Source organism: Ascaphus truei, chromosome 4 (assembly GCF_040206685.1).
Source record: "Ascaphus truei isolate aAscTru1 chromosome 4, aAscTru1.hap1, whole genome shotgun sequence".
Classification (NCBI taxonomy): Eukaryota; Metazoa; Chordata; class Amphibia; order Anura; family Ascaphidae; genus Ascaphus; species Ascaphus truei.
The window spans coordinates 1,966,929-1,991,632 of NC_134486.1; the positions used below are offsets into that span (position 1 = coordinate 1,966,929).

General features: G+C 47.4%; 1 protein-coding gene across 4 annotated transcripts in view; it reads left to right on the top strand.

Annotated features, from left to right (window-relative positions):
- LOC142492499 (uncharacterized) overlaps window positions 1–20,079 on the top strand; it is a 37,367-nt gene extending 17,288 nt beyond the window's left edge. The window contains exons 4-6 of one of the 4 annotated variants that reach the window (XM_075595179.1): window positions 4,963–5,067; window positions 16,299–17,836; window positions 18,437–20,079. In XM_075595179.1, coding sequence (XP_075451294.1) covers window positions 4,963–5,067; window positions 16,299–17,815 — 1,622 coding nt within the window. In that variant the 3' untranslated portion in view covers window positions 17,816–17,836; window positions 18,437–20,079. Of the gene's footprint in view, window positions 1–4,962; window positions 5,068–16,298 lie in introns of those variants that run through there. The other 3 variants (XM_075595178.1, XM_075595177.1, XM_075595180.1) reach the window with 3 other exon arrangements.
- Window positions 20,080–24,704: the final 4,625 nt, after the last annotated feature.

Below are 24,704 nucleotides of genomic sequence, written 5' to 3' on the forward strand. Positions count from 1 at the left end.
GGCGACACCTACCTGTACCTCCGGGCGCCGCCATCTTCTCACTGGGCGCCGCGAGGGAGGATGGGGGTCCTTCCGGGCGCCGCCATCTGGTCCAGTTGGAGCGGCGGCGAGGGGGAGAGAGACCTGGCGTTGGCCGTGAGTAAAATTTCCCGCTCCCTTCTCTCTCCCTCTTTCTCCGTGTTCCCCAGAGGGGAGGGACGAACAGTGGACAGGAGGGGGGGGATGAACAGTGGACAGGAGGGGGTGGGGACGGACAGTGGACAGGAGGGGGGGGACGGACAGTGGACAGGATGGGGGGGGGGACAGTGGACAGGATGGGGGGGGCAGTGGACAGGAGGGACGGGCAGTGGACAGGAGGGACGGGCAGTGGACAGGAGGGACGGGCAGTGGACAGGAGGGACGGGCAGTGGACAGGAGGGACGGGCAGTGGACAGGAGGGACGGGCAGTGGACAGGAGGGACGGGCAGTGGACAGGAGGGACGGGCAGTGGACAGGAGGGACGGGCAGTGGACAGAAGGGACGGGCAGTGGACAGGAGGGACGGGCAGTGGACAGGAGGGGGGGCAGTGGACAGGAGAGGGGGGGGGAGGTGGACAGGAGGGGGGGGCGGTGGACAGGAGGGGGGGGCGGTGGACAGGAGGGGGGGGCGGTGGACAGGAGGGGGGGGCGGTGGACAGGAGGGGGGGGCGGTGGACAGGAGGGGGGGGCGGTGGACAGGAGGGGGGGGCGGTGGACAGGAGGGGGGGGCGGTGGACAGAAGGGGGGGGCAGTGGACAGAAGGGGGCAGTGGACAGGAAGGGGGGGCAGTGGACAGGAAGGGGGGGCAGTGGACAGGAGGGGGGGGGGGCAGTGGACAGGAGGGGGGGGGAGGTGGACAGGAAGGGGGGGAGGTGGACAGGAGGGGGGGGAGGTGGACAGGAGGGGGGGGGCAGTGGACAGGAGGGGGGGGCAGTGGACAGGAGGGGGGGGGCAGTGGACAGGAGGGGGGGGGGCAGTGGACAGGAGGGGGGGGCAGTGGACAGGAGGGGGGGGGGCAGTGGACAGGAAGGGGGGGGGCAGTGGACAGGAGGGGGGGGGCAGTGGACAGGAGGGGGGGGGCAGTGGACAGGAGGGGGGGGGCAGTGGACAGGAGGGGGGGGGCAGTGGACAGGAGGGGGGGGGGGCAGTGGACAGGAGGGGGGGGGGGCAGTGGACAGGAGGGGGGGGGGGCAGTGGACAGGAGGGGGGGGGGCAGTGGACAGGAGGGGGGGGGGGCAGTGGACAGGAGGGGGGGGGCAGTGGACAGGAGGGGGGGGGGCAGTGGACAGGAGGGGGGGGGCAGTGGACAGGAGGGGGGGGCAGTGGACAGTGACACACACACACACACACACACGTCTCAGTTGATGCGCCCTTTCTCACTTCCGTTTGGCGCCGGAGGTGGGGGAGCGACACCTACCTGTACTTCCGGCCGCCGCCATCTTCTGACTCGGCGCCGCGAGGGAGGAAGGGGGTCCGCCATCATTACGCGCCGCGTGGCAGCTGCCTGTTCCCCCGCCAGAGGTGATTTGGAGCGGGGGGAGAGGTGATTTGGAGCGGGGGGAGAGGTGATTTGGAGCGGGGGGAGAGGTGATTTGGAGCGGGGGGAGAGGTGATTTGGAGCGGGGAGGGGGGAGAGGTGATGCCGCTGGGGAGGGGGAGAGGTGAGTTTGAGCGCCGCTGGGGAGGGGGGAGAGGTGATGCCGCTGGGGAGGGGGAGAGGTGATTTGGAGCGGGGAGGGGGAGAGGTGATTTGGAGCGGGGAGGGGGATAGGTGATGTCGCTGGGGAGGGGGAGAGGTGAGTTGGAGCGCCGCTGGGGAGGGGGAGAGGTGATGCCGCTGGGGAGGGGGAGAGGTGATTTGGAGCGGGGAGGGGGGAGAGGTGATTTGGAGCGGGGAGGGGGGAGAGGTGATGCCGCTGGGGAGGGGGAGAGGTGATGCTGCTGGGGAGGGGGAGAGGTGATTTGGAGCGGGGAGGGGGAGAGGTGATTTGGAGCGGGGAGGGGGAGAGGTGATTTGGAGCGGGGAGGGGGAGAGGTGATTTGGAGCGGGGAGGGGGAGAGGTGATTTGGTGTGTGTGTCTGTGTGTCTGTGTGTCTGTGTCGCCGAGGGGGAAGAGAGTGGCAGTTGGGTGACGTCACACACAGCAATGTGATTGGCCAGAGGCTGAGGACCAATCAGATTCACCGCAGATAGCACTAACCTCACTAACCATTCGATTTTATATATTAAGATACAGTGTTTTGATTACAGAAAAAGTATTACAAGAACATACAGTTACAGTAAATGCAGGACAGTTTCTTACAATAACAGGATAAAACAGAGATCCCTATACATTACCATATGTCAGGATTTTCTCCCAGGGAGGTCACTGGTGAAGAAGCCCTTGAGGACGGGAGTTGGCCGCTCCATATACAGGTAAATAAGAAATACTCACAGGCTCCTAGCAATTTCTGCAAAATAAGAGCCCAGGGAAGGGGACCGTGGGGCCGGGAAACGTGGCATTTCCGCCCGGTGAGTGTCGGGCCTCTCACGTGTGTGTGATTTTTGTACATTAAAGAAACTCTTATTGTACTGAATTGCTGGGAGAATGTGAGTTTTTCTTATTTACCTATTGTCACGGTAGCTAGTGATAGGATATAATATACACAAAATATCTGGGTTGAATTGAAAACGACTTAGATATAATAAATATAGTTTATTCCTTAGAGAAGGTGAACACACAAGATGGTACAAATAACGGACAAAATATACACTTACTTAGGGGTTGGACAATGAAGCAATCAGGTACAGGATTGACAATTCATTCAGCAATACAGGATACAAATGAAGACATCACGAGAGACACTGGGCGTATAGCTTACACTCGTTTATATGGAGTTTCAGCCCCATAACCTAACAGGAGGTGCAAGGCATTGGATGACAATTATCTGCACCCAATCCCTCCTTGCCACCACCTGAAAGGCCAAGTAATACCTGCCCACTGGGTGTGCATTATTCTAATCAGGGGCTCATTTCCCTAGCCCCCCTCCCACAAGACTGGCGTCGCCCAGTCTGCTTGGGACAGGAAAACCTTTGTCCCAAGGTGTGAAACACCACACTTATCAGAAGTACCCACGTCCTGCTTTCCTTTGTGCTAGCATACACAAGCAGGGTGGGGGAGCCTTTGATCAGGGGGTTTATTGTAGAACACTTGTTGCCCCCCTGAGCATTAGCATACCATATGGGCTCTGGCTTCCCCGGGCTTTTATACCAGACCCAAAATACAATACATTCTTTAATATCTACACATATTAAAATAATCCATTCTGTGGGTCTGTGCGGGCTGAAATTTGCCAGGTCCTCATGCCGGAAGACCTTTGCCAAAGTGGCCAAGTTTCAGCCTTCCATGACCCTCAGAACCGGAGATATAAAAAACAAGTTAAAATCCCCTATTAACTTTAATGCAGGATTCTCTGCTATAAGCTAAAAGAAATCACTGCATTTCACTCTTCCATTGAAATCAATGGGCTCCGCCACTATAGGCTTTCAATGGAGCAACTCCGCCATTTAAATCAATGGGGCAATCACAATTTTCACATTTGCCCATACTCCGTCTGGTTGATCGGAGAGGGCTGGAAATGGCCATGCAGTCATGCCGGAGCAGTGACTACATGCGACCCAAATCCCAGCCCTTTGGTACTCATAGAACCGGAGATATAGGTTTACATTTTATACACATTTGGACTTAGCCGTTTCAAAGCCACGCGGCTTTCTTCCATTAGAATCAATAGGGCCGGCGCGGCCATAGGATTCAATGGGACCTCCGCTACCATTGAAGTCAATGGGAAACACACTTTTTCACAATTAACCCTACTCCATTCGGTTGGGGGGAGAGGGCTGGAAATTGTCATGCAGTCATGCCGGAGCAGTGACTACATCCTTGCCAAATCTCAGCCCTCTGGTCCCCACGGAACCGGAGTTATTGGTTTGCAGTTTACCTTGTTTCACACTTAGTGTTTGAAAGCCGCGCGGCTTTCTCCGCCATTACGGACCTTTTCTCTTACTTGTCGGACCCTGTTGGGGTCAAGTGAGGGGGTTCCTAACATCTCGGGTCAAAATGAATTTTATTTCTAGGTGCCCTAGAACAGAAGATCCCACGCCAATTGGCTGTGAACTTGACCGAGGCCCTAGTTCCCACGCCAATGGCGCGATCAAAGCTCTTTTGTGACAATGTTTCCGCTCTTGCGGTTTTGCGGCCTGGCTGGCTGCCAGCTCGTCTCCAGAGGTCGGCTTCCAGGAATCCCCATTGAAATGCATTACTCCATTCACTTTCAATGGGGAACCGCCGCTCCTCCTCTCTGGCACCACCTGCAGGTCTTTTCCGGTATCAGGCCCAAATCGCCGGAATCTCCATAGGGTTACATGGGCTGTAATGACGACCTATGGAGAGACTGCAAAATGGAGCCTGAAAAGGCGGGAAAAGGGACAAAGGGCCATAAACACAAAATTAACATTAACCCTTTCCCTCCCGCATAGATCCCAGTGTATGTGTTGGGGCAGACACTGGAATGGGAACAATACATATTCACAGGGGGATACACAGTTGGTGCTGAAGCAGGGGCATAACTACAGTACTGGACATCCTTCCAGTTAACCCCTAGCTTCCAGGGTGAGAGCAGGGGGTGGCCAAATGGGGTTTAACCCCTTTAATACCGGGCCAAACCCCCTCTCCCATGACACCTATATCCTGAGTGCTGATCCTGTGATGTAATGTAACATTGGTAGCGCCAGAAACTCTGTGTTTTCAGCACTTGGGTAAAAACATTCTCATCACTCGGGGTTAATAATCACATAATATCAGTGACTTCCCCTCAGGAATCAGGATAAAGTATTTCTGTATAGTGATCTCACAAGGCGAGCCCCCACTCCCAGCTTCACACGATGCATTTTACTTCTGTTTCCCAGGGATTGTACCGGAGAGGTTACAGATTAAGTCAGAGCGAGAAGAGTCGAACGCTGAGGAACATCTCACCCCGATAAAGACAGAATTAGTCACATTTCCTGTCGCTGGTGAGTACCACAACATCCTTTAGTGTAGGGACACGTTATCTTGTTACAAGTAGTCAGGGCCACCGACAAGGGGGGGAGAGCCAGGAAAAGTTGGGGATAACCGGGGCCTGGCAGCAACGAGAGAACCGGCAGCCGGGCAAACAAATTAGTCTGGGCCAGAGTTCAGGTCCAACTGCTTTGTACGGTCGCCAGGCCCCGGCTCTCCCCAGCTGCCGCACTCCCTCACTGCCCCGGTCAGGGCCTCTCTCTGAGGCCCACACAGCTGGGGAGAGCCGGGCACCAGAAGCCTGAGACCATCCCCAAGGTAGGTAAGTCTCTAGGTCTTTTTGTGCATGTATTTGGGGGGTGAGGGATTGTATGTATTTGCAGTGTGAGGGTGGCTTGTATGTTTTGGGGGCTGGTGTTTTTTGTATGGATTTGGAGAGTAGGGAGGGTTTGTATGTATTTGGAGCAGTGTTTTTTTTTTTATGTATTGGGGAGGTGAAGTTTTTTTGTATTGGGGGTTGTATGTATTTGGGGTGTGGGTGGGTGTCCCATACGGGACACCTGTGAGCACGTGACCTGCATAAGGGACAAGGGTTAATACACAGCTTGCAAGCTGTCCCCCTTTTCACCTTTTGTAAAGGTTCCTCAAATAAACAATACTGTATCTCCCTTAAATCCGTCACGAACAGCACACAAGTGAGCACGTGACTTAGATATGCAACCAGGGTTAATACACTCGGCTACTCTAACCACCCCACCTTTCTCCTGCACAAAGATACCTTCGATGAGTTAATATTAACCCCATTACTCAATTGCGATCATATCTAAACGCAGGCCATCGCCTAAGAAATTATGCAAGTAAAAGATGTCAAATTAATATTTGCCAGGGTCTCAGGTCCCTGTTTATCATAGAAAAATCTATGCACTTAACAAACAAAAAGCTGTTGTAGCAAAATGTGTCCGAAAATGTAAATACTCTCTACAGAGCATGCAAAAGTTAATTCGGATCCCAAAGCATCACTTATTAAATGTTTTAGTCTGTGTCTGTGTCGTCTGTGTCTGTGTCTGTGTCGTCTGTGTCTGTGTCTGTGTCTGTGTATCTGTTTCGAGCATGCGCATTCTAAGTGAAACTTCTCTGCGTTTTGTTACTGATATTGTATTTTGATATGATTTTGAATAAAAGACTTTGAGTATAAATTATTATTTTTTTTCAGCAGAAGTTTCCATAGTATTATTTGGAATAGATGATACAATTGACTTATGATAATTACATCAAGCAAATAAGAGGGAGATAGGGAGTTCTCTGCTATGTTCCTTATTTACTGCATTCAGTATAATTTCACAAACCATGTATTGTTATAACTCTGTGCCCAGGACATACTTGAAAACGAGAGGTAACTCTCACTGTATTACTTCCTGGTAACACATTTTTTTTATAAATAAAAATACAGTAACCGCTCCCATCACTGTAGGAGGATAGGTAAATTGGCTAGAAAATAATACATTTTTATTAATAGAATTGTAGGACGACAACGACACCATAATTGTTATATACAATGTGCAAGATAGAAACAAATTTCCCAATAAAACGTGATGATTGAGTGCTCCTGAGATCAGAACAATTCTGATGTGTGTGAGAAACCCCATGTCTGCATTAAGTCCTTTTGTTTTTGTGTCAAAAAGTCTTATTCTGAGCTGAGATGTTTTCCGTTCTTGGATGTGTTTAAACATCCCATTGAGGATTCTGATTTTTAAATGTGAGAAGTGATGTCCCACAGGTGAGCAGTATCTTCCTTCTTGGTGGTGTAATAGAGAGTGTCTGTGCATATTCATTCTGCCTTGTCGTTTTGGGCTGGTTTCCCCAATGTAGCATCCTTGGTCACATTTGTTGCACTGAATCATATACACCACGTTCCTGGGTGTGCAGCTGTATGATCCTTTAACATTGAATGTAGAATTGTTGTGACTGGCTGTGGGATCTTGGCATATATGTTTGCAGAGTTTGCAGACGTAATAGGAAAGTGCCGCCATATTGTTACTCATTTCAATCACTCGCGAGCAGCTTGCACGGAGCTGAGGGAAACACAACGCAAGCTTTCGCTTCCGCATCGTAAGCTGGAACAAGACGTAGCAACCAGGTGGAATTAATGCATGCGTCGCGCGTCAAGCCCTGAGGAACGGGAGCGCGCCCTGCGCCCAGGGAGACAAGAGACCAGCGGGGTCCGTGCAGCACCCGCGTGTAAGTGGCACCGCCAGGCTGCCTTGTCTGAGTACCACGGAGATTAGAGGGGCAAGTAGGGGTTAAGGTGACAGCAGCCCCATTCCGACGAATCCTCACAGTTATATACATAATGACATCACTACCCGGCGCCGGGTATTACCCGGCACCGGTCCCACTTTCCATTTGCCGGGTCCGGGTAATGTCCAGGTAGCTGGAAAGGCACCGGGTAATTCCGGGTACTCGGTACATCACTAGTGCACATACTCACGCACTGACGTGCACACACACACACACACACACACACACACACACACACACACACACACACACACACACACTGACGTGCGAACACACACTCGCTGGCGCAAACTGACATGGACATACACTGACTCGCACACACACTGACGCGCGTGCACGCACACACTAACGCACACACAGTGACGCGCGCCTACACACTGACTCACACACACAAACACTGATGCACGCACACACACACACTGACGTGCGCACACACACTGACGCGCGTGCACGAACACACACTAACGCACACAGACTGACGCGCGCATACACACTGACTCGCGCACACACACACTGACGTGCGCGCGCACACTAACGCGTACACACTGACGCGCACACACTGACGCACACACACAGTGACGCGCACATACACACTGATGCGCGTACACACAAACACTGACTCGCACACACACAAACACTGACGCGCGCACACACACTGACGCACACACGCTAACGCACACACACTAACGCGCACACACTGACGCGTACACACTGACACACACACACACAGTGACGCGCACATACACACTGACTCGCACACACACAAACACTGACTCGCGCACACACAAACACTGACTCGCGCACACACAAACACTGACGCGCGCACACAATAATAAATAATAATAAAATATACTATGACTGTACTTTGTGTTAAATGACTAAGTAACAGAATCCTCAGTGGAGTGATGTGGAGCACAGCATGCAGGGGGAAAAAAAATGAGGGGTACGGCACACCCACGAGCACGGTTACAAAAATCTATTTATTAGGGCCAAACATGGGAGACAAACAAAGACATGGTGGGGTAAAAAGAACTGATGCGTTTCGGGCGGAAATGCCCTTTGTCAAAGAGTGTATCCTTCACTTCCGGTCCCGTCAGTTTCATGCATACAGGGACCCGGTAGTAAGCCGGGACCGGAAGTGACGTCGCACATGCATTGAGAACGTCTCGCGAGCTGAGCTGCTGGCGTGACGCACGTAACGAACGTGCGAGCGCCATCTATGTTGCAGAGAGAATATACAATGAGTAACAAAGTTTCAAACTTAACCTCTTAACCATCATGGTGTAGGGCAAGATGAAGTCCGCTTACTGTATCCCATCCCCTAATATAGGGGAAATGTGCAAGCACACAACACAGTCTGGGAACAAACCAATCAATGCCTCCTAGATCCATACCGGCCGCTGAGGCAATATTGATTCAATAGAAGAAATTAAAGAAATATTCCTTTAGACAATAAAAACATATATGCAACTCATATAAGCATATTAGAATAACAAAATAGTGAAAAACAGGATACAAACAAATACCCAAGACTAATCAATATAATGTATAATGGAAAAATATAGATATCATAAACCGACCATATAGACCTAACATAACTGAGGAAAAACTAATCTTGTCAATATATAAAAAGTATAAACCGTAGATATGTAACACAATTAAATTGTATATAAAGATACATAATAAATGTAAGATCATACTCGCATCAAAAATTGGTATAAAGAATATGTAACAACCTATCAGTCATATAAGACCTGTCTTGTTATTTATGGAGGGGCAAATTTGTCTAACACAAAAATTGAGTATAAATGACGTATCAGCTGAAAGTAGGAGCTAAATATAGCAGCTTAGTAAATCACATCGAGAGTAAAGGGTAGAGAGGGTGACCACATTGAATGGCCCGTGTATAAGGGAACAATAATATATGGTGAACCGTGATATTTATTTCTTTATCGGGATAGTGCTGAACCATAGATCATAACAATAAACTTGGGTCAGAAAATGCTTCAGCTCCCAATCAGGCTCAATAAATCAGTTTAGTTACTTCAGATCCGTTTGTGCCCTGTGTTCCTTCAGTTACTAGGGGCAGGGGCTTTTTACAGGATTATTTGAAGCCTTTATCGCTGTCATCTGAATGACGATTCTATCTGTTCTGTCCGATTGACTTTCATACGCCCCTGTTATTTCGCCTTCTCTTGAATCCGACGCCACTGATTCTTCCATTTTCTGTACCTCTGTAATATAACAGGTGTACACTTTTGAGCTTTCGTCTTTTCTACTTATTCCAATAATGCCAACAATATCCCATTACATTTTTTCACGATTGTCTTCCAGATCTTGCAGTACTCCTTCACTGGAAAGAGTTTGGCATTTTGTTATAGGTAGCCACATTTAGGTTTATATTACCACTTTTATTTAACCTTCGCCTCCATGCCTTGTTCCTGAATGGTGTCAAGCCCAGGGACAATCCGTTTCCCCGGAGAATAAGGGCCACAGCTTTTTGGTGTGTCCCATATTTGGGGGTTTAGGCCTTACTTGCCATGCCGGCCTTGTTTGCATGTTGGAAAATACCTTTTCCAATATTTTGGACACCCGTTGCCACTTTGAGCAGTGAGATAACAATTTGAGGTAAGGAGATATATATACGTGTATATGTATGTATGTATAATTTCTCTATTTTTTTAAAAGCATAAATTATAATATTATTTTGGGGTCAGATGAAGCCCCAGAATCCATGTTTGAGTGACGTTGCCAGTTCCCCCTCTCATTTAGGATATCCCCATATTTATAAGAATAAAACGCTGCCTTGGGGATGGGCCTGGGAATATCACAGCACCCGCTGCTCTGGCACAGAAGAATCTAACGATATTAATGTTATCTCTCCTAGAAATAGACAATATACATAGTCAGCCTTTGTATGACCGGTGAAAGTAACGACTTGCAGGATGCCGCTTGTTGTCTGTGTATCATTGTTTGTTTAGTTACTGTAATTATATGGGAAAACAGGGGTCTGTCTAATGCTACGTTTGGCCCACAACCCTTTTCTTATATATGTAACTGTGTTTTCCCTTGGCCCTTCTGATCCTGACCCATATGTAAGAAAATCCCCCAATTACATGTCTGTGTAGTGTGGTGCACCTGCTGGCTCACAGGACTCCTGAGTCTCCCGCTGGGTGTTAGTGGGGATATTCACCACGACAGGTGTCTGAGGTAGTGTGCTGAGTCCTACTCACATTTGGTACAGTGCCTCCACCCCATCCAGATCCGTACAGCGGCAGGGAGGAGTTTCTGACGGGGAACTCCTTGGTGCACCTTCTCCCTGAGTAACTCCACACACAGGCAAGAAGGGTCTTTCCATGGGCATCTTTATTAGCATGTCTTGTGGCAGACACTTAGCCGCACATCTTGTAGAGGCCCTCCATCCAGAAGGTTCCTCCTGTCTCCTAATCAGCTTGGTTATTCCACCTCTCCCCTAAGGGAGACCACCAGCTGTGCCAGGTCCCTGGATACAGTGTGTAATCAGCTTGTCACTTGCCACTCTGTCAGCCAGACTTGAACTGCTCCTGTAGATCTCCTTAGACTAAGCTTGGACTCTCTTGGACTCACTAACTTTAGGCAGTGCTGTGCAATATATAACCTCCAGAAAGACACACCTCTGTGTCACTAACAGTGGACACAGAGCATGCTGTCACTTCCTTTGCTACATATGACACATCACAGGGGTTTGAGGACACACCTCCATGATAATTACTGTCAACCCTGCCTTCTTACCAGGATTACTGCCAGCATGATAGAGAGATCTGTACACCAATTTTACACATGGCTACATATAGAAACATTTAATATGTACATTTATTCAATGTTATAGTTTCTTAAAGTAGACAAAGTTTTTATATGGTGTGTGTAATGAAAATGTCTAGGAATATTAAGTATTTTAATCAATCTGGTGCTTCAGCGGTTAATGTAGTTAGTTTGTCTTAAACATACAAGATCTTGTGTTTGACAGGTCCAGATCCTTCCTGGGTCTGTGCTGATCTAAGAAAATGGCTTAATTGGGGCTATCAAGGATGGCCCACTAAGAGTGAGATATGTGTCGTTTAGAAGGCTATAAGCAATGGCTGGCCAGCCACGAAGAAAACTGAAAATTGTAGTACAGTCATACCACCTCTCACCGGGGTCTGAGTCCTGACACCATAATGCTCACAGGTCCCTCAAATTAACAATCCGTCCCCATATGCCAACTGTCACGGACAGCAAACATGTGAGCATGTGACTTAAATATGCCACCGGGGTTAATACACACGGCTACTCTAGCCAACTCACCTTTCTGTTGCACAAGGTACCTTCAATTAGTTCATATTTACCACGTACTCGATTGCAATCATATCTATATGCTTCCACCACCCAAGAAATATGGAAAAATATGTAATTAGTTTATATATCTGCCAGGGTCTCAGGTCCCTGTTTATTGAAGAAAAAACTATGCACTTAACAAACAAGAATCTGTTGCAGCAAAATGTGTCCAAAAATATAAATACTTTCTACAAAGCGTGCAATAGTTCATTCAAAGTCCCAAAGCATTACTTATTAAAATTGTTTTAATAAATATAACATTAACAGAAAAAGATTATTACAAGAACATACAATTACAATAAATGCAGAGTAGTTTCTTAAAATAAAATGATAAAACAAACAAATCCCTCTACAGTACGTTACCATCTGTCACTGGAGTAAAAAATAAAAATTCATGTGTTTGATCTCAAAACACACCTGCTGTTTAATTCTAATTTATAAGCCCACCCATGTCGTAAATCAGCTACTGGGTTGACAGCGTTACGACTTAAAAAATAACTCCTCTAAAAATAAGTTTAAAATCTGACCCAATATAAAATACCTCATATCTTAATTTCTCTAATACTTAGACACACGTGAGTCATATCAATAGGTTCATGTGAGTTTGCTGAATGTAGCGAGACTCATTGTGACAGACGTGCCCCTAATTTTGAGTGACAAATGGATATCTGTCCCTTTATAACCTCTTAGATATGAAGGGTTTGGCATCATTTGATTTATTTCATTGCAACATTTACAAATATCTATCCGGTATACTTAGAGTAGGTGTCCATGATATCTTCATTTTAATATAGTCCTCCAACTAAGTGGTGACCGGTTCCTCACCTCTCTCTAGGACAGTGATTCCCAACCTTTTTTGTTTGGAGGAACCATTGAAGTATTTAAAAAAAATCTCAGGGACCCCCTATCAGGCTGACACATATTAGGCTGCATTTATAGTGCTGGCAACGTCCATCGCGTGCGCTTATAGTTGGAGCGACAGGACGGCGCGGCGGCTTGGTCGCGATCGCTGGAAGTCACTTCAATTTGATTTTTCTAGCAACTGCAGCCCGACGTCAGCGTCGCCGGCACTATAAGCGCGGCCTTAGGTTAATTTCACCCCTGATGAGCCACCTCTATTTCCCACCCTCTATCCATGTATTTCTCTCTCCTCCGTCTCACTCACTCCCCCTCCCGCCTCGCATGTATTTCTCTCTCCTCTGCCTCACCCACTCTCCCCCCCCTCCCGCCTCGCATATATTTATCCCCTGCGTCTCAATCTTACTCCCTCTTTTCCTCGCTCACTCCCCCCCTCTCTCCTCTCACTCGCTCCTGCCTTCCGTCAATTACCCCACTATCACTCAATACCCCCCCACAAAATACATACCAAAAAACCCCACCCCTCTAAATACATGTAACTTCACCCCGCAATACATAATAAAAATTCCCCGCCAATAAGTTTTTTTTTTTTTAAAAACCACCGCCTCAATACATTTTTTAAAAAGACATCCAATACACCCCCCCTGCATGTCCCATCTTCCTCACATCACCCCCCCCCTGCATGTCCCATCTCCCTCACATCACCCCCCCTGCATGTCCCATCTCCCTCACATCACCCCCCCTGCATGTCCCATCTCCCTCACATCACCCCCCCCCTGCATGTCCCATCTCCCTCACATCACCCCCCCCTGCATGTCCCATCTCACTCACATCACCCCCCCCTGCATGTCCCATCTCCCTCACATCACCCCCCCCTGCATGTCCCATCTCCCTCACATCACCCCCCCCCCCTGCATGTCCCATCTCCCTCACATCACCCCCCCCTGCATGTCCCATCTCCCTCACATCACCCCCCCTCATGTCCCATCTCCCTCACATCACCCCCCCCTGCATGTCCCATCTCCCTCACATCACCCCCCCCTGCATGTCCCATCTCCCTCACATCACCCCCCCCTGCATGTCCCATCTCCCTCACATCACCCCCCTGCATGTCCCATCTCCCTCACATCACCCCCCTGCATGTCCCATCTCCCTCACATCACCCCCCCCCTGCATGTCCCATCTCCCTCACATCACCCCCCCCTGCATGTCCCATCTCCCTCACATCACCCCCCCTGCATGTCCCATCTCCCTCACATCACCCCCCCTGCATGTCCCATCTCCCTCACATCGCCCTCCCTGCATGTCCCATCTCCCTCACATCACCCCCCCCTGCATGTCCCATCTCCCTCACATCACCCCCCCCCTGCATGTCCCATCTCCCTCACATCACCCCCCCCTGCATGTCCCATCTCACTCACATCACCCCCCCCTGCATGTCCCATCTCCCTCACATCACCCCCCCCCTGCATGTCCCATCTCCCTCACATCACCCCCCCCCCCTGCATGTCCCATCTCCCTCACATCACCCCCCCCTGCATGTCCCATCTCCCTCACATCACCCCCCCCCTGCATGTCCCATCTCCCTCACATCACCCCCCCGCATGTCCCATCTCCCTCACATCACCCCCCCCGCATGTCCCATCTCCCTCACATCACCCCCCCCGCATGTCCCATCTCCCTCACATCACCCCCCCTGCATGTCCCATCTCCCTCACATCACCCCCCCTGCATGTCCCATCTCCCTCACATCACCCCCCCTGCATGTCCCATCTCCCTCACATTGCCCTCCCTGCATGTCCCATCTCCCTCACATCACCCCCCCTGCATGTCCCATTTCCCTCAAATCACCCCCCCCCCTGCATGTCCCATCTCCCTCACATCACCCCCCCCGCATGTCCCATCTCCCTCACATCACCCCCCCTGCATGTCCCATCTCCCTCACATCGCCCTCCCTGCATGTCCCATCTCCCTCACATCACCCCCCCTGCATGTCCCATTTCCCTCAAATCACCCCCCTGCATGGTGTCCCATCTCCCTCACATCACCCCCTCCCTTGCATGTCCCATCTCCCCCCCGCATGTCCCATCTCCCCCCACCCTCCCCCTTGCATGTCCCATCTCCCCCCACCCCCTCCCTTGCATGTCCCATCTCCCCCCGCATGTCCCATCTCCCCCCACCCTCCCCCTTGCATGTCCCATCACCCCCCGCCTTGCCGTTGCATGTCCCATCTCACCCTCTTCCCCACCTCAAGCGGCGGCGTGCAGGTTGCGGGCGGGCTGTAGGCGGTGGCACGCGCGGCAGTGTGTGGGCTCGGGGTGGAGCGGAAGAGCCGGGCGGCACGCGCATGCGTACACATACACACACGCGTGCCCTAGAGCGTGGCTGTGTGCGGGCTCGAGGGGGGGGCGGGGAGTGGAAGAGCCGGGGAAGCCAGGGATTGGAAGAGCGAGGGAGCTGGGGAGAGCCAGGAAACTGCTTGGGCGGCCAGGCGGAACCCCTGGGACTGCTCCACGGAGCCCCGTGGTTCCGCGGAGCCCCGGTTGGGAATCACTGCTCTAGGATGAACAAGTCATCATTCACGAACGTTTTCATTTTCTTTGAGGCTGACAGCCCAGTATCTGGCTACCGTCCCTAGCCTACTAAATGACACATCTCACTTTTAGTGGGCCATCCTTGATAGCCCAAATTAAGGCCTTTTTGTAGATCAGCACAGACCCAGGAAGGGTCTTGACCTGTCATAAACACTATCTTGTATTTTTAAGACAGACAAACCACATCGACCCCTGAAGCACCAGATTGATTCAAATATTTAATATCCCCCACCATTTTTATTAAAGTGTGTATATATAATATGGCCCATTCAGACAACATTGGGATAGTCATATTACATACTGTATTTCAAAGAATCCAACAAATCCCATTATTCCCTGACGGTTAATGACCTAATATGCTTTTGTCCTTGACATCAAATGAAACTGTAACTTGTTCTAAAAAGCAGAAGATAAAATAATGTATTGGCTACTAGGACATACCACAAAACTGACACAAATCCTTTGATATAAAACGTATTGCAAACATTGTATAATCCCTTGGCCACACATGGGGAAACTGTCTTTGCAGTGAGGCGGATTATAACTTTCTAATATTTCTCACCTGCTCACACCATAAGCCCACCCCTGTCGTAAATATGGACAATTTCAATGTTAATAATGGTTAGAGGATGTATATGTATACTTAGATAATAAATACAGTAATAAATACACATTCTATATGTATCAAAATTAATTAATAGTTTGAGCTGCCAGAAATATATTTCGGGTCATTGGGGGCCACTTGATATTTAGGGGCCAAAATTTTAATAAACACACAGATACCCAACAAGCTCTAAGAAACCCCTAACATTACTACATTTTTTATATATATATATATATATATATATATATATATATATATATATATATATATATATATATTAGTGTCAAAAGGAGTGCTAGTGGGCGTGGCTAAATGTATACAACAAAAAACAGACAAAGATGCCCATTGAAAGTAGCTTTGGGCATATTTGTCTGTTTTTTGTTGCCACAATTTTAATACCATTGGTATAGAGTAAAGAGAACATTTTGTTATGTGTGGATAAAGAAAATTCTGCAGGGTATTTTTTATTTCTTATTTGCTTTATTTAATTTACAGATTGAAAACATTTGAGTTCTGTCTTTTTGTTTACTTCTGTTAGAGAACTGCCTGAATGAGGAGCAGATCTGGAGCTCTGCCATGTCCAGATGCCGGGTGACTCCTCGCAGCCCAGAAGTGCCAAAAACCAATGATGTCTGCCACACGTTGGACACATGCAAGGAACCAGTGCCACGTGATGGTGAATTTAAAGGTCTTGTACAGCACACAGCACAGACTGACTCGTCAAGCAAAAGATATGAGAGAGATTCAAGAAGAAGCCGTGATGCTCAGCTTTTTGTCCGTTGTGAGTGTGGTAAAAGCTTCTCACGGAATAGTGTCAACACTAACCAGCAACACTTTACCTGTACAGACTGTGGGAAAAGTTTTTCACTGAAGGGGAAATGCGTTCCACACCAGAAGATTCACAAAGCGGACAAACGTTTTCATTGTACCGAGTGTGGGAAAAGCTTTTTCTTTAAGAGCCAGTTCCTCACGCACCACAAAATTCACACAGGCGAGAAACCTTTCACATGTACAGAGTGTGGGAAAAGCTTTTTATGGAAGAGTGAGCTCCTCAGGCACCACAAGGTTCATACAGGTGAGGAACCTCTCACATGTACAGAGTGTGGCAAAAGCTTTTTCTTTAAGAGCCAGCTCCTTAAGCACCACAAAATTCACACAGGCGAGAAACCTTTCACATGTACAGAGTGTGGGAAAAGCTTTTTATGGAAGAGCCTTCTCCTCATGCACCATAATATTCACACAGGCAAGAAACCATTCACATGTACAGTGTGTGGGAAATGCTTCTCACGGAATTGCCTTCTCCTCAGACACAACAACATTCACAGAGGCGAGAAACCTTTCACATGTACAGAGTGTGGGAAAAGCTTTTCATTGAAGAGCTACCTCCTAACACACCACAAGATTCACACAGGCAAGAAACCTTTCACATGTACAGAGTGTGGGAAAAGCTTTTCATGGAAGTTCCAGCTCCTCAACCACCACAGGATTCACACAGGCGAGAAACCTTTCACATGTACAGAGTGTGGGGAAAGTTTTTTACAGAACAGCGCCCTCCTCATCCACCACAAGAAGCACACAGACGAGAGACCTTTCACATGTACAGTGTGTGATAAAAGCTTTTTATGTAAAAGCCAGCTCCTTCGCCACCACAAGATTCACACAGACGAGAAACCTTTCACATGTACAGAGTGTGGGAAAAGCTTTTCATGGAACTTCGAACTCCTCAACCACCACAGGATTCACACGGGCGAGAAACCTTTCAAATGTACAGTGTGTGGGAAACAATTCTTTAGAAAGTCCCACCACCTCAGACACGAGAGGATTCACAAAAGGGAGAAACCTTTCACCTGTACAGAATGTGAGGAAAGCTTTTCAATGAAGAACCAGCTCCTCATCCACTACAAGAATCACACAGGCAAGAAACCTTTTACATGTACAGAGTGTGGGAAACAATTCAATAAAAAGTACCACCTCCTCAGACACGAGAGGATTCACACAGGGGAGAACAGAGTACAGAGTGTAGGAAAAGCTTTTCATGGAAGAGCCACCTCCTAACACACCAGAGGATCTATACAGGTAAGAAGCCATTTACTTGATCAGAGTAGGGTTTGGATACATACCGGTAGGATCTTATCTTTAATACAGATTAATGTAAGGTTATGCATTTGTGAAACAAGACTAAACAGGCGACCTACAAATTAAATGGGGATAAATTGGGGGAATCCTTGATGGAGAAGGATTTAGGAGTGCTTGTAGACAGCAGGTTTAGCAATAGTGCCCAAAGCCATGCAGTAGCTGCAAAGGCAAACAAGATCTTATCTTGCATTAAACAGGCAATGGATGGAAGGGAAGTTAACATAATTATGCCCCTTAATAAAGCATTAGTAAGACCACACCTTGGATATGGAGTACAATTTTGGGCACCACTCCTTAGAAAAGACATAATGGAACATAATTATGGAGAGAGTGTACAGAAGAGCCACCAAGTTAATAAATGTGATGGACAATCTGACTTATGAGGAGAGGCTAGCTAAATTAGATTTATTTAATAGATTCAAGGATGTAATAGTCAAAATGCATCATTTTACCACGGACAGATTTATCAACCACTGCAGAAAAAAAAGACGAAATCTCTTTTGAGAACAACACTTTGCACATTTTCAATGATCTTTCTAGAGTCACGGTAGCTAGAAGGCGAGATCTGAAGCGGCTGACTTCCTTCTTGAGAGAGAGGGGGGAGTCAAATATCGATGGGGCTTTCCATTCAAATGAATGTTTTTCAAAAATGGAACAGATTGTCTTGCGGTATCCGGAAGAAAGCAAAAAGTTTTTGCATGCCCTTGGGATCTCTCCTTCGGAAGACTCAAGCCCAACGCCGAAATCGCAGCGACCCGGACAACTCGGACACCTTCCACGCACATCGGAGAGATTGGCCTCTCAAAACCAGAATCACCAGCAACCTACAACTAAGGGTTAAAATGGATGAGAGCCATCTCACCATCTCCTTGTTGGCGATTGAAGCCACAATATGTGAGCCTTCAACGAAGTTTTAAAAGTTTCAGACAGGGCTCTGGAGCCTTCATGTTCAAATTTCTCTGCCCACTCTTGTTATGTACTTTTTTGAGGGCCCTGCGGCCTAGATGGTCTGCCCCTCTCGTCCCTGTACTCTTTACCTCCCCCTCATCTCTGCATTTGCAGAACCAACTTAATCGCTCCATTCTGAGGATTTTGGCTGATGTCCCCACACCGGGCCCTGAGGAGGGGTGGTGCGGGGGCCGACAAAGGACTGTTGCTTTTCTGGCCCCCGACAAGCTTCTTATAATCCGATCTGCTGCATTCAACTAACTCGGCCATGGACTCAGCGGATCAGCCGGGAGCACTCACAATGAGGGTTGAATTGCCAGGGGTTCACGATTGCTGAGCATGGGCTGGCAGTTTCTCGAGGGAAGTTAAGTTACTCTACTTCTCTGATGTACAGTCCCTACCCGTGGCCCGAACCGCATTGCCCTGATGGAGGCTGCGGCCCCAACGGTTGACATCATATTACTTCTGGGGCAGTTCTTGGCAGATCTTATTTGGAGATGACTCATGGTTTATATTTGGTAATTTGCTTGGAGCTGCTGGTCAGGGTGCAGACCTTAAAGACTGCTCACCTTTAAGATAATCTACTCTGATGGTCAAGGTCCGACATTAAGGTTCACAAAATACGTTCCAACTGAAAGGATGACTTTACGAGGACATAGAGGTGTTATGGAGTCAAGAAATAAAATTACCATTACAACAGTTTGAAAAGTTTATTCGTGTATCTATTTAAAGTGTTTAAAAGTTTGTAATATAATAGCAAGGGTGTAGGTTAGTATGTTTAGGTTGGTTGTATATTTTGATATATTTGGACATTTAATAAAGTGGGATTATCACGCTGAAATATTCCGGCTCATATGATGGTTGAAAGTCACTGCCCGCAGGGTGCGATAATATCAGTAAAACAGTTAGAAAAGTTAGAATCTGTATGAAGATAAGCCAGGGCTGAGTCCCTGGGGGTCTCCTGGGTCAGAGGGATTCATCCCTGACCCCTCTACACACTCTGCTACTAAGATCCCCCACCCGGTTGTGGGGGAGAGGGCACTCTGAGTTATTTAGAAGTAAGGGGGTTATATATTGATGCGCACGGACATGAAGAACATTGCAATACAGTGAAACGCTAAACTAAATCCAATCAAGTTACAAGTCACACGAGTTCCTGGGGCTGCGGATGGGTGGCTGCAAGGGTTACGTTGCATGTGTTCGACCCGAGTTATTGTTATTATTGTTCTCTCTTTCCCATTGTGTTTCCCGTCACCGTCAATAACAGTAAGGCTATATGGTTCCAACATAATGTTCTCAATAAAATGTATGTTCCAGTCCCTAAATCAGCTAGACTCGTGGTACCAGAAAGGATTAAGCTATTAGCTTTCAACCACGACAACGATGGGTACCCTTAAAATACTATCCCATAATGTTAAAGGGCTCAACAGCCAGGCTAAACGCCGGACGGCTTTCTTGAACTATAAAAATGAACTTGTAGATGTTATCTTTTTGCAGGAGACTCACATTCCCAGGCGACACCCACCCACCTTTTTACATAAACAATTCTCCCAGGTATTCTACTCATCTGCGGTAGTCAAAAAAATACGTGTGGCCATAGTTTTCAATAACACCCTTTTCAATTAGAACTCAAGAAAACAGATAAAGGAGGACGATTTGTTCTGCTGACTGGTCGGATAGGTGGGACTGAGGTCAAACTGGTCAATATTTATGCCCCAAACTCAGCAATGGTCCCCTATTTTAAAAACATTATAGACATAATCCAGGAATTTAGAAAAGGCCTTCTAATTATAGTAGGTGACTTCAACTTCGCCCGTTCCCCTAAACTAGATAGAACTGGTGCTCCCGAGACGAGAACAATTCGCCCGACTCGCATGAGTCAAGATTGCCGGCTAAACTGTTAGTGGAATCGTAGACTGTTGAAGTGTGGAGGTCTCTTCACCCCACAGAAAGAGATTAGACGTTCTTTTCTGCCCCCCTTAAATCATACTCTAGGATTGACATGATTTAGACAGGTGGATAAAATTCCTAAAGCTAACATACATCCCATCACATGGTCGGATCATGCGTTAATAGATATTACAATACTGAACTTAACCGTTGCTAAGGTGGCTGCTCAATAGAGACTTAATGAGTCTCTTCTCAGTGTCCCGGACGTGGTTTTTCCCCTAAATGAGGACATCAAATTCTATTTTGCCAACAACTACTCCCCCGAGGTCCCCGTTTACACAGTTTGGGAGGCCCATAAAGCCGTCACTTGTGAGAGTACATATAGAAAAGTGGATGCTCCAAAGTGTCTGGAATATATACCGTCCTTGAAAGTATAAATACAGGCTCTGGAGTAATGCTCTATTTCGGAGTGGGTCTGAATACTAGGAAAAATGGATAACCAGTCAGTTGATAATAAAGTGTCTCCTGAAGTGAACCAACAAGATGAAAAATGAATCCACTTGTAGTTAACTCATTGGAGTCAAACTAAATTAAAACTGGTACTGCACACACTATCAGTAATAAAAATTGAAGTTGATTACCCGCTCCTGAGCCTCCACGAGTCCCTGATGGCGTGTCCAGCCGCTGAAACGAAGATCCAATGCAGAGAAAAAGAAAAAACAGCAGCGCACTGCCAGGGAGCCAACTGGTTAATGTCCGAAACGCGTAGGAGGGTGGCACTACCCCTGTGGGTGATGTTATTTTGATAAATGTATTTACTTTTAACCACCTGGCTCCCTGGCAGTGCGCTGCTGTTTTTTCTTTTTCTCTGCACTTATGAGAGTAGCCTCGTATATGGGGGAAAAAATAGGATTAAAAAAACTGAGGAGTTAACCTTAGAATTGGCGAAACTTGAAGAGTCACAAAACTATTCAATCGGCCGAGATATTGGCAAAAATAATCAGGGGAATTAAACCTTTGCTTAGCGAATAAAACAGAGCAGGCTATGAGATGTACGTCTCAGAAATACTACGAGCGAGGGAACAAGGCCCCACACCATGCTAGCCAGGAAATTAAGAGGCCTGGGTGGAGTCCAGGCTATAAAACGAAAGGATGGGGTCCTGTCGCATGATCCGGCCAAAATAGTAGAAGAATTCAGAACATTTTATCAAAATCTATATGGCAGGACTAATACTGTCTCGCACCCACCCCCCAAAACCAGTCTCTCCAATTTTCTACGGTCGAGTCACCTTGCCACACTAACACCAGAACAGGTATTGAAACTTAACCAAAGAATATCATGTGAAGAGAGAGCGTCGGCAATTAAAAGCCTGAAAACCCTTAAATCTCCTGGTCAGATGTTTTTTCCGGTATATACTACAAAAAGTTATCTAAAATGATTGCCCTCCCCCCCCCCCCCATAGCTTACCACCCTATTTAATTAATTTATGGAGGGCGAGCCCATTCCCGACACTGTCTTCAGTGGTGAGATATAGTGGTGATACCTAAAAAAGGAAAGGACCCTTCTGACTGTTCGAGCTACCGCCCTATCTCCCTAATAAACACTGACTTGAAGTTATTTGCCAAGATATTGGCCAACTGGTTAAATGAGTACATGTTCCATTTTGTGCACCACAACCAGGTGGGTTTTGTTCCCTCCCGACAAGCCGCAGACAATGTATGTCGTATAGTTGACCTGACCGACTCAGCAAATGTGGGGGGTACCCCTCTTTCTCTGTCTATCTCTAGATGCTTAAAAGGCCTTTGATAGACTCGACTGGGATTTCTTGTTCTCTGCACTAAAACAGATGTGTTTTACAGGTCGATTCCTATAAGTGGTCAGAGGTCTATATCAGCACCCTTCAGCTAGAGTTAGATGTGCTGGCCTTGTCTCCGATAGAATCTAAATAACTAATGGCATCAGACAGGCTGTCTTTTATCCCCTCTACTGTTTGTGCTCTCAATAGAGCCTCTGGTAGCTACTATTAGATGGAACTCCAACATCTCAGGGGTAACTATTGGTAAAGTTAATTACAAAATGTCCTTATTTGCAGATTATGTGTTCCTGACCCTCACACGCCCCTTAATATCCCTCTCGAACCTTTACCAATCTGTTGAAGATTTTGGAAGTAGGTCGGGATTTAAAATCAATGACACCAAATCCTGGCATTGGCGGTGAACATGCCCAGTGACACCGTCAAGCTTCTCGAGCTTAACTTCGATTTTACATGGCAAACTCATTACATTCCCTATCACGGAATTAATGTTACAAAATCATATGAAACCATATATAAATGTAATTATCCCAAACTAATTAAAAACCTAAAGAAAGATTTGGAATCCTGGAGCAAATACAATCTCTCATGTATCGGCAAAATATTATCTATTAAAATGAATCTCCTTTTACGTATAATGTATTTTTTCCGTACTCTCCCCATTAAGATATCACTTAAAGACTTCCGGGAGGTAGATCTGTAAGATGGCTGCATTTCTCAGGAGCTCCCGTTCGGCCTACTAACAATCCGCAGACATCACTGGTTTTCTACAGCAAAAGTGCAGATTAATAGGCATCGCTAGGTAGTGTACCATCAGCCTGCTTTACTGAGACCATTATTGATCTGATCGGTCATCTCCCCAGAAGTCAATGCTTAAAAGAAAATCTGAGGCCTGACCCTGTGTTTCAGTAGCAGTTTCAGGGAAGCGCGGTCTCTCTGTGAGTGAGGGGATCTTATCTCTTCTATCACATCTACTGTGGGTGCTGCTGCCCGTGCTGTAGGACCTGCTACCTTTGGACTAAGCTTTTGGTGAGCCCAGAGTAGTGTCGCTGTGGAAAGAATCCGCCTGCCAGCAGAAGCACCTTGCCTCAGAGATTACAGATTCTTGCTACGATGCCTGTCTTAACTGCTAAAATGGAGGATACGCGCACGCAGACCGGGAGGGTGCAACAAGAAGGTATTACAATTGATGTTCATGATATAGAATGTATTATACAGTTAATGCAAGAGTTTAGACACAATATGAGGGAATACGTTGATACTCTGAAAAGAGAAATTGCTGTATAGAGGTGTCCACTATTTCAGCAAGAGACCATGCCTGCAAAACATGGCCAAGAACAGATATATATTCCCTAATTGGGATGAGGGTCAGAAAGAATAAGTAAAGAGGAAGTCCATAAAATAATAAAAGATACTGGCCCTTATGTTGCTGCAGCTCAATCAAGAAGGATTATTCTGTGATCCTTTGTTGATGTGTGAATTGCCGTGAAGATGAGCGCATATAAAAAAGAGAGAAAACAGAAATATGTAGTGTGCAAAAATCACTTTTAGGGAGTAGGGGTGGTGATAAATTAATATATAGAGTCTCAATCTACTCACACGGGTGTCTGTGAGCAAAGACACTCAGCGTTGTCATTACCCACAGTTGGTTGCTTTCCTCTGTCACCAGATGTCATCAGCAGCTGCAATGGACTCGTCATGATAAAAGCAGAGAAGAGCACAACGGCTCAATGTAAGCAGCGTAATAGTTGCTAAATGATAAATAGGGGTGACTTCTAGGGAGGATGAGGAGTGAGTCTGAGATGAAGATAATATAAATAATAATTCTATATTTACTCACACGGACATGTGTGAGTAACAGTCACTCAGCGATATCTTTATAGACTGCCAGTTGTTTCTCTCCGTCAGCGGGCATGCGTGAGTAACGGACACTAGGCGTAATCTTTGTATACGGTAAGCTGCTTCCCCCAGGCAGGAGAGCGCAAAACCATTGTGAGCCAAGTGATTGTTAAAAACACACAGCAGTGCAGGGGGTAAGGGAGGGAGTGAAAATAATACAATAGCAGTAACACACGGCCATGTGTAAGTGAGAGGTAATAAGGTGGTCTTCAGTGCTGGCTTCCTACCATCATGAGGTGTCTGCGTCCTCAGTACAC